Source organism: Triticum dicoccoides, chromosome 1A (genome assembly GCF_002162155.2).
Source record: "Triticum dicoccoides isolate Atlit2015 ecotype Zavitan chromosome 1A, WEW_v2.0, whole genome shotgun sequence".
NCBI lineage: Eukaryota > Viridiplantae > Streptophyta > Magnoliopsida > Poales > Poaceae > Triticum > Triticum dicoccoides.
The window spans coordinates 560,158,908-560,172,001 of record NC_041380.1 but is presented as its reverse complement, the minus strand read 5'-3'; the positions used below and the strand labels follow the sequence as shown (position 1 = coordinate 560,172,001).

The 13,094-nt window shown below is 49.7% G+C and overlaps 1 protein-coding gene across 1 annotated transcript; it reads right to left on the bottom strand.

Moving 5' to 3' along the window:
* Positions 1-1,699: 1,699 nt before the first annotated feature.
* LOC119330313 (ethylene-responsive transcription factor ERF109-like) lies at positions 1,700-2,940 on the bottom strand. The gene has a single exon (XM_037603447.1). The coding sequence runs from the start codon at positions 2,713-2,715 to the stop codon at positions 1,933-1,935; it is 783 nt and encodes a 260-aa protein (XP_037459344.1). The 5' UTR covers positions 2,716-2,940; the 3' UTR covers positions 1,700-1,932.
* Positions 2,941-13,094: the final 10,154 nt, after the last annotated feature.

The following is a 13,094-nucleotide window of genomic DNA, read 5'->3' as shown; positions in this document are numbered from 1 at the left end:
CCTTGGCCCACCCCATGCGCCTAGGGTTGGGAACCCTAGGGTGGGGGGCGCCCCACCTGGCTTGGGGGGCACTCCACCCCTTGGCCGCCGCCCCCCCCCCCCCCCTAGGAGATCCCATCTCCTAGGGCCGGCGCACCCCCCTAGGGGGCCTATATAAAGGGGGGGAGGGAGGGGGCAGCCACACCCTTGAGTCTTGGCGCCTCCCTCTCCCCTGCTACACCCCTCCCTCTCGCAGTATAACAGCGAAGCCCTGCTGCGGTGACGCCCTGCATCCACCACCGCGCCGTCGTCCTGCTGGATCTTCATCAACCTCTCCTCCCCCCTTGCTGGATCAAGAAGGAGGAGACGTCACGCTGACCGTACGTGTGTTGAACACGGAGGTGCCGTCCGTTCGGTGCTAGGATCTCCGGTGATTTGGATTACGTCGAGTACGACTTCCTCATCCCCATTCTTTGAACGCTTCTGCGCGTGATCTACAAAGGTATATAGATGCAATCCAATCACTCGTTGCTAGATGAACTCATAGATGGATCTTGGTGAAACCGTAGGAAAATTTTTGTTTTCTGCAACGTTCCCCTACACTAATACGTGTTCAATTACAAGAATCTCAACATCTCCTTCTCACACAATGAATATGCCATATGTGTTCAAATAAACTCAACATCTAATATTTCAAATAAAATCAACATCTAATATATATCTAAAAAAACAGATCATATATCTCTACAAAACTCAACATCTCATTGTTATCTATATAAATAGGTATCTCGTATGTATAAACAAAACAATCTAGGGTTTCACTAACAAGAACTATATATTGTGAACTAAGCAACAACACTACGATACTACCACTATGACTACACATCCTAAATCAAGCAAATCAAGCAAATCAAGGGTTCCATCAAATCTTGGACAAATCTCTAAAATGGCAACAAATTTACGGAGGAAAAGAAAGGGAACGGATGAGTTTACCTAGTAGGATGGATTGGAGATCGAATCCACGGATCAAATCTTCAGATCTGATAGGGATGTGGGGGGGATTCGATGGGGGTGCCGCCGCTGCTCTCTGTCCAGAGAGCGGAGAGGGAGAAGAACTGCCTGGCCGGACTGGGCCGATGCGCTTTAACTCACTGTGCAGCGCCCAAGAGCTAGGCGCTGCACATTACAAATGTGGCGCCTAAGTCTGAGGCGCTGCAGTGCTGTCTGTGGGGCCGCAACTGGACCAGGGCTGCCACGCTGGCAGGAGGTGCGACGCCCAAGAAAGAGGCGCTGCATAGTAGTGTGTGGCGGCGCCATATGAAAGGGTCAGCAGAGTGAAATTTTTTTAAAACAAGATCAGTTTGTGATTTGATTTGTACCTCATGTCAAATATGTGATTTCTGCCTCGGAGTGGAGGCGACTCGCTCTCGCTGACGAGACGCCCGGGGTGAAAGCGACGGTGACAGACCGGAGACAGCCCGCCCAGAGCGCGGGGCGTCCACGACAGATCGGACTAGTTTCAACATTCCAAAAAAGAAAACAGATCGGACTAGTTTTGTTTATCCTTTAGACTGTAGTCAACGTCAACAATATCAAAATCTCTTCCCGTTGAAGTAACAGCTGGCACGGTAGTACTCTGTCGCCGCACCAAGGAGCTAAGATTTGTATTTGCAGACGCCAAGCACATACGTACAGCACTACGTAGAGTACGTGGTATAAATAGTTCCAACAAATAATCCCAAAATAGCATTCGTGTTAAGCACATACTACATGAAAGAGGAGTATGATTCAACACAACTTTTCCATTGATCGGGTGCCTATCTATACGGAATTACTTACAACCGAAGGTAGGACACGTGCTAACCACGAAGTGAGCAGGATCTACTGTCCTTAATGTGCATGTGTGTTGATTGAGAGGAGACAAACGCACGCTGACACTAATCTACGTAACTGCTAGCAAACATTTGCCATGACACCCGCTAGATCGGCCACGGGTCGTTTCTTTCCCGGCGCGGGAAACATTTCCAGGGTGTTGTTGACCCCCACCGGAAAAAGTAAGCAGAGCTCGCTCTTGTCTAGCTTCATCAAGTCATGCAAGCCATCCCAGAGCCGTTCCTCTGTTTCCTCCCCGTCCGCGCTGCTGGGCGACGGCGAGGGCGAGCGCGTGTCTGACTTGGCCGCGGCATTGCCGCTGCCGCCCAGCTGCTGCTGCTGCTGCTGCTCGGGGAAGGGGAAGTTGAGCTTGGCGCGCGGGCCGCGGAACTCGACGGCGGCGCGGTCGTAGGCCCTGGCGGCGTCCTCGGCGGTGTCGAAGGTCCCGAGCCACACCCGCACGGCGCGGCGCGGGTCGCGGATCTCCGCCGCCCACTTGCCCCACGGTCGCTGCCTGATGCCGCGGTACTGGGTCTTTTTGTTTCTCCGCCTCCTCTGCGGCCCGCCCACCGTCGCCTTCGGTGCGATCGCCGGCCTGGCCCCCGCGCCGAAGAACTCGCACCCGAGGCACCCATCCATCCCGCACGCCGTGCACACCTCCTTGCTCGCCGGGAAGAAGAAGTCCGGCACCGGCGTGGTGTACCCTGAGATGACGTGCAGCAGCGCGGCGACCATGGCGGTATGCTCCTGCTCAGACGAGATCGCCCTGGCCGCGAACGGAGGCGGCGGCGGCTCGGCGGTCGACGGGTCCTCGAACTCGAAGTGGCCGTCGAACCGAATCATGTACCCCTGTCTCGCATCCATTGCTCGTGGGCGTTCCTACTCCTGCTGATTGAGCTGAGGCCGGGGCTGAGAGCTGACTGACTGTGGTCTGTGGGTGCTGTCTGAACTCTGCAGTGAGAGCTCCTCTCGAGCTGGGTGATGGCTTGGTGTTTGTCGTTTCAAGCGATGATGGGGAACAAGTGAGGCGGGGGAGAAATATATACGCTCCGGTCGACGTCGGAGGGGACGCGGCGCATGCAGAAGAGAGCTCACCGACCTTCTTTTGGATGGGGGCTAGCTGGCTCATCCAGAGCCTTTTAAGGCCAACGGGGATGGCGTGCGAAACGTGCGCGTCCAGGGGCCTCGGGTTTGTTTGTTTGTTTATCCCGGTTATCATGTCCTCCAGGGACGGGACATGACGGATCGGTCGGGTGAGGGTGACGCCGGTAATGACGTTAGTGGAAAATGAGAGTGGGATTTGGAAGGGATGGGATCTGTACAGCAGATGACGTCGGTCCGTCCGTTGGTTGAAAGGGTCAAAGCGGGTCAAGGGACGCTTGGTTCTCAGGGGGTTGGCCGTGAGAGGTCGGCTAGCTGGTTTTGTTGGAAGTGTGCTTCTTCTAGATGGTTTTCTTATTTTTCGATTGACGACCAATCTTCTATATCTAAATAGCTAGCTTTCACTAATTATTTCTCTCAACATGCAAGCATGCCACATCATTACACAACATGCATCAAAAAAGGCCCACCCCCACTATTTTATGTCTCTCAACATGCAAGCATGCCACTTCATCATGATATGCATGAAAAAAAGACTTATCTCAACATGTAACATACATGAGGGTTTTCATTCTATTATGCTATATACATTAAATAAACATTTTACAACTATATAGTAATCAAGCACAATAAATTATACTATTTATTTTTATTGTTAGCTTTTTATATTATTACTTCAAATATTCATGTTTCATACAACGAGTCACATTGAAATATGTTGCAAAATATTCCCGCAACAACGTGCGGGGTATCATCTAGTTCATTAGAGCAACTCTAACGGACCGACTCAAACGGACGGCGCATTTATCCGTTTTTTATTTGTTTGGGTCTGCCGCCCGCCCGGCGTCCATCCAGTTTTGCATTTGGGTCGGCAGTGCGCCCAACCCGCCGACTCATTTCATGTCTGCAATCAATTTTTCAATAAAAAAAGCCTCACGGCCGATCATGCCAGCGGCCATGTCTCATGCCGGCACCATGTCGGCGCCGGCATACAATGTCAGCTTTAGAAAATATCACCACAGTTCATGTTGGCGCACTCGCCAGCCGGCCGGCACACATGCCAACACACAAAAAGGGTGGGACTTCAGTTCGACCACGCCATCACGGCTCCCATGGTCATGCCGGCACACCTGCCGGCATACGGAAAAGATGGCGCTTGCCGCCATAGATCACTCGTCGTCGAACTTGAGCATGTCGGCCTGCATCTTCTCGAACCACGGCCTCTTCCTTGCCGACACGGTGTTGAGATCCACCTTAATGATCTCCACCCCGGTCATCATGCTCGCGAGAGCCACTTCTTTCGCCTTGGTCTTGGCGTTGGCGGCCTCGATCTCTAGCATCTTGGCTTGCTTCTCTGCCTCTAGCTCGAACATCTTGGCTTACTTCTCGGCGTCCAGATCAAGCCTCCTCCTTTGGATCTCCATGAAAGCATCCATTTGCTCCGCCTTGAAACGCCGGCGCTCCTCCTCCCTTGAGTCCTTCTTATTCATTATGCCGTCCATGCTTGCGATCAAGGCGTTGGTGGCCGCATCTCGCTTGTCCTCCTTCTTGGAGTTGGTCTTCCCCCGCAGCCGTGCCGGCTCGCCCTCCCCAACATCCTCCACGGCTTTCTTCCCCCCACGTGCCTTGAGTGCGGCATATTGCGTCTTGAACTTCTCCTCGTCCTTGATGACCCGATAGCAACAGGAGAGGTTGAAGCACTTGCCATTGTGTTGAACCTTGAATGCCTCCAAAGCTTGGAATGCCTACAAAATGTTCTCATGCAAGCATATGGGCAAGTGATATGCAAATGAGCACGCGAAGGATGAACTTGATGACACAAAAGAGGGCGGCTTGCTTGCTAGCATACCATGTCTTGCATGCCGATGCCGCTCACGGGGCGGGCCTTGACGCTCTCAAGAGTGGCGCAAAACTTGTTTCACTCTTGTCGGATCACCCTCCACCGCTTGAAAATGGTGACCCACCCGCACGTGCTCACAAATTGGTAAGGTGGAAACTTCTTGCGCTCATGAAATTCTCGGTGGACACGAATCCAAAAGGTTGAATGCTTTTGCTCGGCGCCCGTCTTGGGGTCTTGTCCAATGTCTCGCCAACACTCGCAAAGAAGCTTGTCTTCGGCCGCCTTGTACGCCTTCGTGCGCTTGCTCTTGCGCTTCGGCTTAGGACCAGCGGCTTGGTTGGCGAGCTCGTCCTCGAACAAAGGCTCCACTTCGATGTCGCACTCATCCTCTTCCTCTAGCCCGTAGTCGTTCGGGAACTCATGGTCGAGGGGGAAGCCGTCTAGGTCGATGCCGACCTGATCACGCATGAAGGCCGCCTGATCGGGATCATAGCCAACGGCCGGCGTGAACGCCCCGCGGCCGTCCTGGCTTTGTGTCTCGTCGGGATCGTAGCCAGCGGCCGGCGCACCGCCCTCGAAGATGAGGTTCTGCATGTAGTCCTCGTCGACGGCGGACGGCATTTCCTCGAACAGGTTGCGGGCGTCTGGGAGCCCGCCCGCCGGCGTCTGCCGCGCGCGTTTCCTCGTGTCGCCGGATGACGAGCCACCGACCACTGGGGTGGCGTTGAGGTCGACGGGCGCGGGCGCGGGCATGGAAGGCGCGGCCACGCTCACGTCGGGCGAGCACTCCCCGGAGAGGCGGGAGCCCTGCGGGTAGACGTGGAAGGCGGGGATCGGGTTGCAAGCCGATGCGCGGGGCCAGTCGGGCAGCGCCATCCGAGGAAACGCCGACAAGCCGGTGTTGGCCGCGGCAACGGCGGCTTGGACGAGGCCGTGCTGGCTAGGGTTTAACCCTAGCATGTAGAGCGCCTCCCTCATTGCCGTCGCGACGCGGGCGTTGGTGACCTCCTGCTGCGCGGCGGCGATGACGGCGGCCTGCGCGGCGGTCTCATCCCTCGCGTCTGCGGCATGCCTCCGGCCCTTCCTCTTGACCGACTCCCTTACCTGTTGTTCGGGCGTCAGCGCCTTCTTTGGGTTGGTCGCGGCGGCGGTCTTGCGCGGGGCACGAGGCTTGCCTTTCCCGAAGGGGGCGGCGACACCGGACGAGGCGAGGGAGGCCAGGCCGGCGGCGGCGTCGAGGTCGATGGCGTTGCCCATGGCTGGTTGGGGGCGGGAGCGCACGCGGGCGGGAGTGTTTTGGGAGAAAATGAGGGGAAATGGTGCTGGCTTCCGCCGACCGGCGGGCCCAGGAAGAGGAGTAGGCGCGCGCGCGTCCGTTTCATGTCTGCGCCGATGCAAATCCGGCACAAAATTGGGCCGGAAAAGGGTCACCCACGGACGAAAAACGGACGCACGTCCATTTGGGTCGGCGCGTTGGGCCGATTTTTCTGTCCATACTGACCCAAACGGACGGCGGCGAACGAAATGAATCGTCCCATTGAAGTTGCTCTTAAGGGCCTGTTCGGAACGAAGATATACAAAGAAATACGGGAGTAGCAATAAAACATACAGTATGAATGAGATTACACAGGAAACCATAGAAGAAACTGGAGGACGGAGCGTTCACATCAATGCGAAAACACACATGAAAAGAAAAAATATCTATTTTTTATTTGGCTAAGCGGTGATCTTCTTTCGTCTGCAACCTCAAGCGTCTTCTCTTGCTGAATAACATTGGCTCGTGGCTGATTTTTTTTCAATCCTATGGAATCACCCGAAATCTGTATGGCCAAGAAATCTCTACCTCCCTCACAAAAAAATGAAATCTTTAACGAATAATAAAGGGATATTAGGACACCGAAATTTCTCCAAAAGTTTGCAAAATATTATCCATCTATGCCACCTATGCCGGCCCGTACAGTAGGACTGTTTTATTCTACACTCTGCGCGCTTGGAGAAGACAAGGCGCCCCTATTTGGGCCAACCCATGTCAGGGCGGCCTATTTTTGTTTTTATTTTCTTTTTTCTTTTTATACTGTAAATAATTTTGGGACTTCAAAAAAGTTCCAAGAATAAAAATATACGAATTTTAAAACTAACTATTTAATAATTCATAAATATTTGTGGATTCAGAAAGTGTGTACGCTGTTTCTAAAAAGTTCGAATATTAAAAAATGATCGTAATTTTGAAAGAAAATGTTCGTGAAATCAAAAAATGTTCATGATTTTATAAAAGTTCATTTATTATAAAATGTTAATGAAATTGAATAAAATTTCGCCAATCAAAAAAATGTTCATGAACTGAAAAATATCCTAAAATTTAAAAATTGTCCGTGACATACAAAATAGTTTATTTATTCATAAAATATTCACGAATTCAAAAAAAATGATCATGCATTTCAAAAAAAAATCGTTAAATAGAAAATGTGTGGATTTCAAAAATTGTGCCAGCAATTTCCAAAAAAATGTTTGTCGATTCAGAAATGTTCACCTATTCAAGAATTTTTTTTAAAAAATGTTCACAATTTGTTTTAAAATGTTTTGAAAATAATGTCAAATGTTCATGAATATAATGTTTCATGATTTTTAGAAAATGGTCGAAAATCTGTAAAAATGTTGACGAATTTGAAAAATATTCATGATTTCAGATATGCTCACGAGTTTAAAAAAATGTCATGATTTTCAAAAATTGGTCACGGTTCATGAAAATGAGAGTAATAGTGTTTCTCGGTGATGCGGCAATTGCGGTCATGGTCATTGAAGATTATGATTTTTTTTCTCCCGTTGCAACGCACGGGCGGTTTTGCTAGTTTCCTTCAAAACATTGTTCATCTTTTATTGGTTCCGAACACCATGAAAGGGAAACTTTCCAGAGGACTGACTTTCCTATGAGACTCGTACAAATATCCTTTGAATGGAACGGGGCCTAATGTTCTAATTGAGAAAAGGCAATCTTGAACAGGCATATCAAAAAGCTCGAAGTGTGGATCCTTCCTATAAAGCTGTTGTGGAATATGTTGCCATTGTATTGATCATGGCGCTCGGCTGTGCTCCTGCTCGGGCGAGATGGCCCGAACGACGAATGGCTGCTGCGGCGGCTCGGCGGTCGATGAGTCCTCAAACTCGAAGTGGCCGTCGAAGCGAATCATGCACTCCTGGCTCGCATCCATCGTCGCCGATAAGCTGAAGGTCATCTGCGCGCGCGCGTGAGTGTGTGCCCGCTGCCGCTGAGAGCTGATCGTGGGCGTGGTCCGAAGTGAGAGCGCTGCTGAGCTCCTCGTCTCTGTGTTGAGCTGGGTGATGGCCGTGGGTGTTGTTTGAAGTGATGGACTGATGGGGAACAAGTGAGGCGGAGGAGAAATATATATGCGAGGTTGACGACGCATGGGACGCGGCGCATGCAGACCAGAGGTCACCGACATGCTCTTGTGCACTTGTTTTGGATGGGGGCTAGCTGGCTCATCAAGAGCTGTTTAATAAGAAGGAACGTGCGCGTTCGGGGGCCTCGGCCTCGGGTTTGTTTGTTTGTTTGTTTGTTTATCCCGGTATTCCTCCCGGGACGGGACAATCATGGCGGCAGCCTGTGGATTGACGGATCGGTCGGGTGACAGTGACGCCGGTAATGACGTTAGTGAAGTTATTATCAGGGAGTGAATCCGAAAAGAAATCGATACGGTCCACCTCACAATCCATATTGGATTGTCAAATTTATTAAACAAAAAAAGAGTAGTTCAAGAATTAGGAAAAGATATACAAAAGGAAATTAACTTTGTAAACCAGAGACTTAATATTTCTATCGAAAAAGTTAAAGAACCTTATGACAGCCTAACATTCGTGCGGAATATATAGCTTTCCAATTAACAAGATAGAGTTTCATTCGAAAATGATGGGGTCTGGACAGCAGATGAGGTCAGTCAGTCCGCCCCTCCCTTGAAAGGGTCAAAGCAGGTCAAGGGACGCTTTGGTTGTGTCAGCTCTAGCCGACATTAGCGTCGTGGAGTCACCTCCGCTCTAGAGCGACTGTTTTTTTTTTCTTAAAACGAAGGTAAAAGATTTGCCTCATCTATTAAATAAAAAGAGAATAGAGTTTAGAGTTTTACAATACACCCATAGATACGGCATAACAATTACTCGCCCGCAAAAATACACCCTAATTTCTTTGCACCGGCGGTCACCCAACGCTTGGCCTCGTCGACGATGGCGACGAGTAGGATGGTTGGTGGCGCACTCTTAAGATGATCTAGAGCGGATGTGACCAACATGAATGTGCGGCAACTGATTCGCGTGAAGAGGGCTGTTGCAGTTGTAGTACTTTACTTTGGAGATGTCGCGCTTGATGTTGTCCGTGCCGTCACGCGCGCCGAAGATGCCATCACAGTTCCATCTGTTGCCCGGCGCACGAAAGTCGTTGTCGTGCCTCTGTTTTTTGCGGCTTCCAGCGCCAACGGTTCTAGCCATTTCCGTTGCTGTCCGAGCTTTGTCCCTGCTCGCACTCCCAACAGTGTGGGTCCCACTGTTGCTATGTGATGAGAAGCTGTCCGCCATTGGGATGAGGCATGGCAACCCCACAACGCTCCTCCGGCGTCCGTGGGCGACCAATCAGCTCCTCCACGCACACCGTGCTTAGGTCCAGAAGGGTCTCAACTGCCTCTGCGATTTGTGCATAAGGCTGGTTATAGTAGGGAGTAACTTAGACTAGTGTCATGCATATGACATTAGTCTAAGTTATTATCTTTATAGTGCAAAGTAACATACTAATAGTGTCATAGATGGCTTCATTTATTAGCTCATAGACTCATTTTGTCTCGGGAAGCGCTATGTTATAGTAACATATTATGTTACCACAAACACCTCTTTTCTCATTAAATACTTGCCACATAAGCAAAATTGTCTTAGGATGTGTTAAGTTACTATCTAAGTTGCCCCCACTATGACTAGCCTAATGGGAAGGAACGACTCGCAGAACTTTCAGTACCACACGTACCTCCTAAATGGTGACCCTGAGCGCATGCACCTGGTTCACCAGACTTGTGATGTGCATGCTGAATGCTTAGAGCGTCTTTCCGTCGTGAAAGGCGTTCTGTTCGAACTCCGTGCGTAGATGTTGTCTTAGGCCTTTCCCAATGCTCCACCTTGTATATGTGCTAAGCCTTCCACGTTGGTAAAAAAAATCTGATGTGGCAAGTTATTTAAGAGGATAGAGATGAGTGTGATGACCTCAGAAAGAAATAATGCTAAGCGCGTGAACCAAGGCAAAACATTTAAAAAAAAGAAGCCCACCAATACATGAAGAGCTTTAGTTGCTAAATTATTAAATGAAACAAGCTTAGCAACCATAAGCTAAGCACCTATACATTGGGGAGTATAGTTGCTAAGCTATTTAGGTGGTGTTTGGTTCAGAAGTCCTAGAACTTTTTCTAGTCCCAGGGACTAATCAAAAAAGACTCTCTAGTAGAGTCTTTTTCTAGTCCCTGTAGAAAAAGTCCTTTCTGTTTGGTTTCTAGGGACTTTTTCTAGTCTCTGGGACTAAAAAGTCCCTGAACCAAACACCCCTTAATGTGCTTAGCACTAGGGGCGGAGCTACAGGATAGACAAGGTGGGCCGCGGCCCACCCTGGGATTTTTGGCTGGCCTATATAGTATAGCTTATTAGGAGATGGGCCTGGGAAAAAAGAAGCCCAACAAGCAGCCTATGCTGGTCGTCTGCTTGTCCCGAGCGTAGCGACGCACAGGGGTCAACCCAGTCCAGGGCGATTGCTCAGACTTTGATCCGCCGCCAGCCCGCCCGGCCGCCCGAAGCCACCGCCGGACCGCCATGACGCCCGCGGCCTGCCTGCCCTCCCACCGCCCGGCGACTGCTGTCTGCGCAGGTGCGCAGTAGCACGCTGAGCCTCCCTGTTAACAGAACTGCCGGAGCCGCCCAATCCGCTCAGGTGTTGTGCCCGTCTCCTTTCTAGAAAGGTACCCATCCCCTGATCCACCCATCCCCCATGGTTGCTCACTTGATCTCTGATTTAGACATATTTGCATCGAATTTGACAAGATTTTTGGTACATGTATGAATTTGTCCAGACCCAGCAGCTCATCTAGCCTTCGCGCTCCTTGGATTCACTAGAGTCTGAAGACCAGAGGCGTGCAGCAGCCCCTGATTTCAGTTTATCCAGAGACCGAAGTCAGGTAGCCAGGGACTTTAATATGTTCAATTTTATTTACGGTTCAACAAATAACCTTGTCGATGTTTTTAGGACTACATTTTTGATCTATTTGTATATGATATTGCTAATTACTAGAAATGTTCACATGTCACATTCGTTATCAATTCTTTTAGAAGCACCACCCTGATTTCAAATCCTAACTCCGCCACTGCTTAGCACCTCATCTAATCACCCATGCATTGGCAGCAGCCTTAGGGCGCATGACCTCCAAGGTCTCCCGCGCTTCCTTGTTTGTCTTCTTACAACGAGAGCGCTCAGCATCTCCGGAGGGACAGCGCGCAGGATCATACAGTGGGCCACCTTGTCGTCACACACCTTTAGCTGGTTCCCTCAACAGCGTCCCAGAGCCCCGTGACTCCAGTTGACCTACATCACCAGCAACCATTCGATGTACTCCCTCCATCCGAAAATACTTGTCATAAAAATGAAGGGATATATCTAGACGTATTTTAGTTTTAGATATATCTTTTTTTTAATGACAAGTATTTTTGGACGGAAGGAGTAATTGTCAGATATGAGCGTCCGGAATGTCGAACGAGGTGCCGGAGCCACGCAGGCAGGCACTATCGATGCGCGGACCACCATCTCGTGGACAACTACCTGGTTGTCCCGACGCATGCAACTCCGCCCATGGCAGTGCTGTCGTGTTCGCGGCAAGGTGTGGGAGCGGGCAGACGCACCCGGACTGCTTTGCGGGTCGCCGTGGGCATGTACTCTCCGGGGTCCGACATGGTCGCCGGGATCGCAAGACGACTCTGATGCGAATTGTAGAGCTTAATCATGATTCACGAAGGGTAATGGCTAGAAACCAGTCGACTGAAAATCGAATTAGGTTCAGTTGACACTTCACAGAAGGAAGGAGATGGCCGGTAGATTTCCTGCCAAGACGCGAGTGAAGGCCCGCGGCCACGGGCTCGCATGCATCGTGCCTAAGCTACCAATGCAAATTGCAAAGAAGGCGGACGCTGCGACATGAACAAACTCACGCTACGTTGTTCTGCAACATGCAGCCTGTGTAGAGGCGGTTCCAAGAGTCCACTTTAAATACATGCATGCCCTCAATCTGGTCCATGTTTTTTTTTTTTGACATTAATTCCTTGTCTCTCTTCCATGAAGTGGACAACAGCCTAATAAGCGATTATCTGTGTGTATGTGTTCTCGCGCTGATTCACCCAAATATCCATCCAGCAGCCAGCTCCTGAGTACATGAAGTTGGTCTGCCCGCTTGAGCTGGAATAGACTGCGGGTAGGTTGCTCGAATGTCACATTTTATTTTCTCATAAAAGTGTTTCACAACGACCAAATTTGGTTCACATAAACTTCTATTAGATGCACAAAATATAACAAACAAGAACATATATATGCATCATACAACTATTTCCAGCTGGCAGGAGAATATTTCACTTTCAATAAGCCACATGATGCTCCTGAGGTATAACCACTCTCGTAATCATCAAACAAATGTTAATTTTCTCAACATAATTTAATATTCAATACTGGCCCATGAATCAATTTGCATTGACATGCACTAGTGAAAATGTACCATATGCAATTATCATCATATTATTTTATTCAACTATGAAATATTATACTCCGTGGGATCCAAATTAATTGACGCAACTTTGGTACAACTTCGATCAAAGGGAGTATTTTAATCTAGTAATGCACACCCTTATTTTTCGAGTGGGCAGTTTTTTTTGGCAACCCCCTATGGTATGAAAACAAGGTGTTCCCTGTGCAATGAGGCAGCAAAAGCATTGAGGGTAAAATATTGATGGTTCGCCTTTCGTCTTACAATCCCTTGCAAGACACCATTTCAAGGTAATTTTGCCCTTATCTAATGATGAGACCACCATAGTCGCGTTGGCATGGCCATCTTCGTAGGTGCTCTCGGGCTCAGGACGACCTGTTACATACAAGCTATTATATGGCTGTCATGCACAATGGGCAGGTACCTTAATTGTTTACATGGAGGAACAATACTTTTGGCCCGCCAAAAAAAAGAGGAACAATACTTTTGAAAGATAGTAGTGAGCTGGCTGCAAGGAT

Bases quoted from the DNA above. Each gene is read 5' to 3' on its own strand.
- LOC119330313 (XM_037603447.1), bottom strand. From the start codon at position 2,715: ATGGATGCGAGACAGGGGTACATGATTCGGTTCGACGGCCACTTCGAG.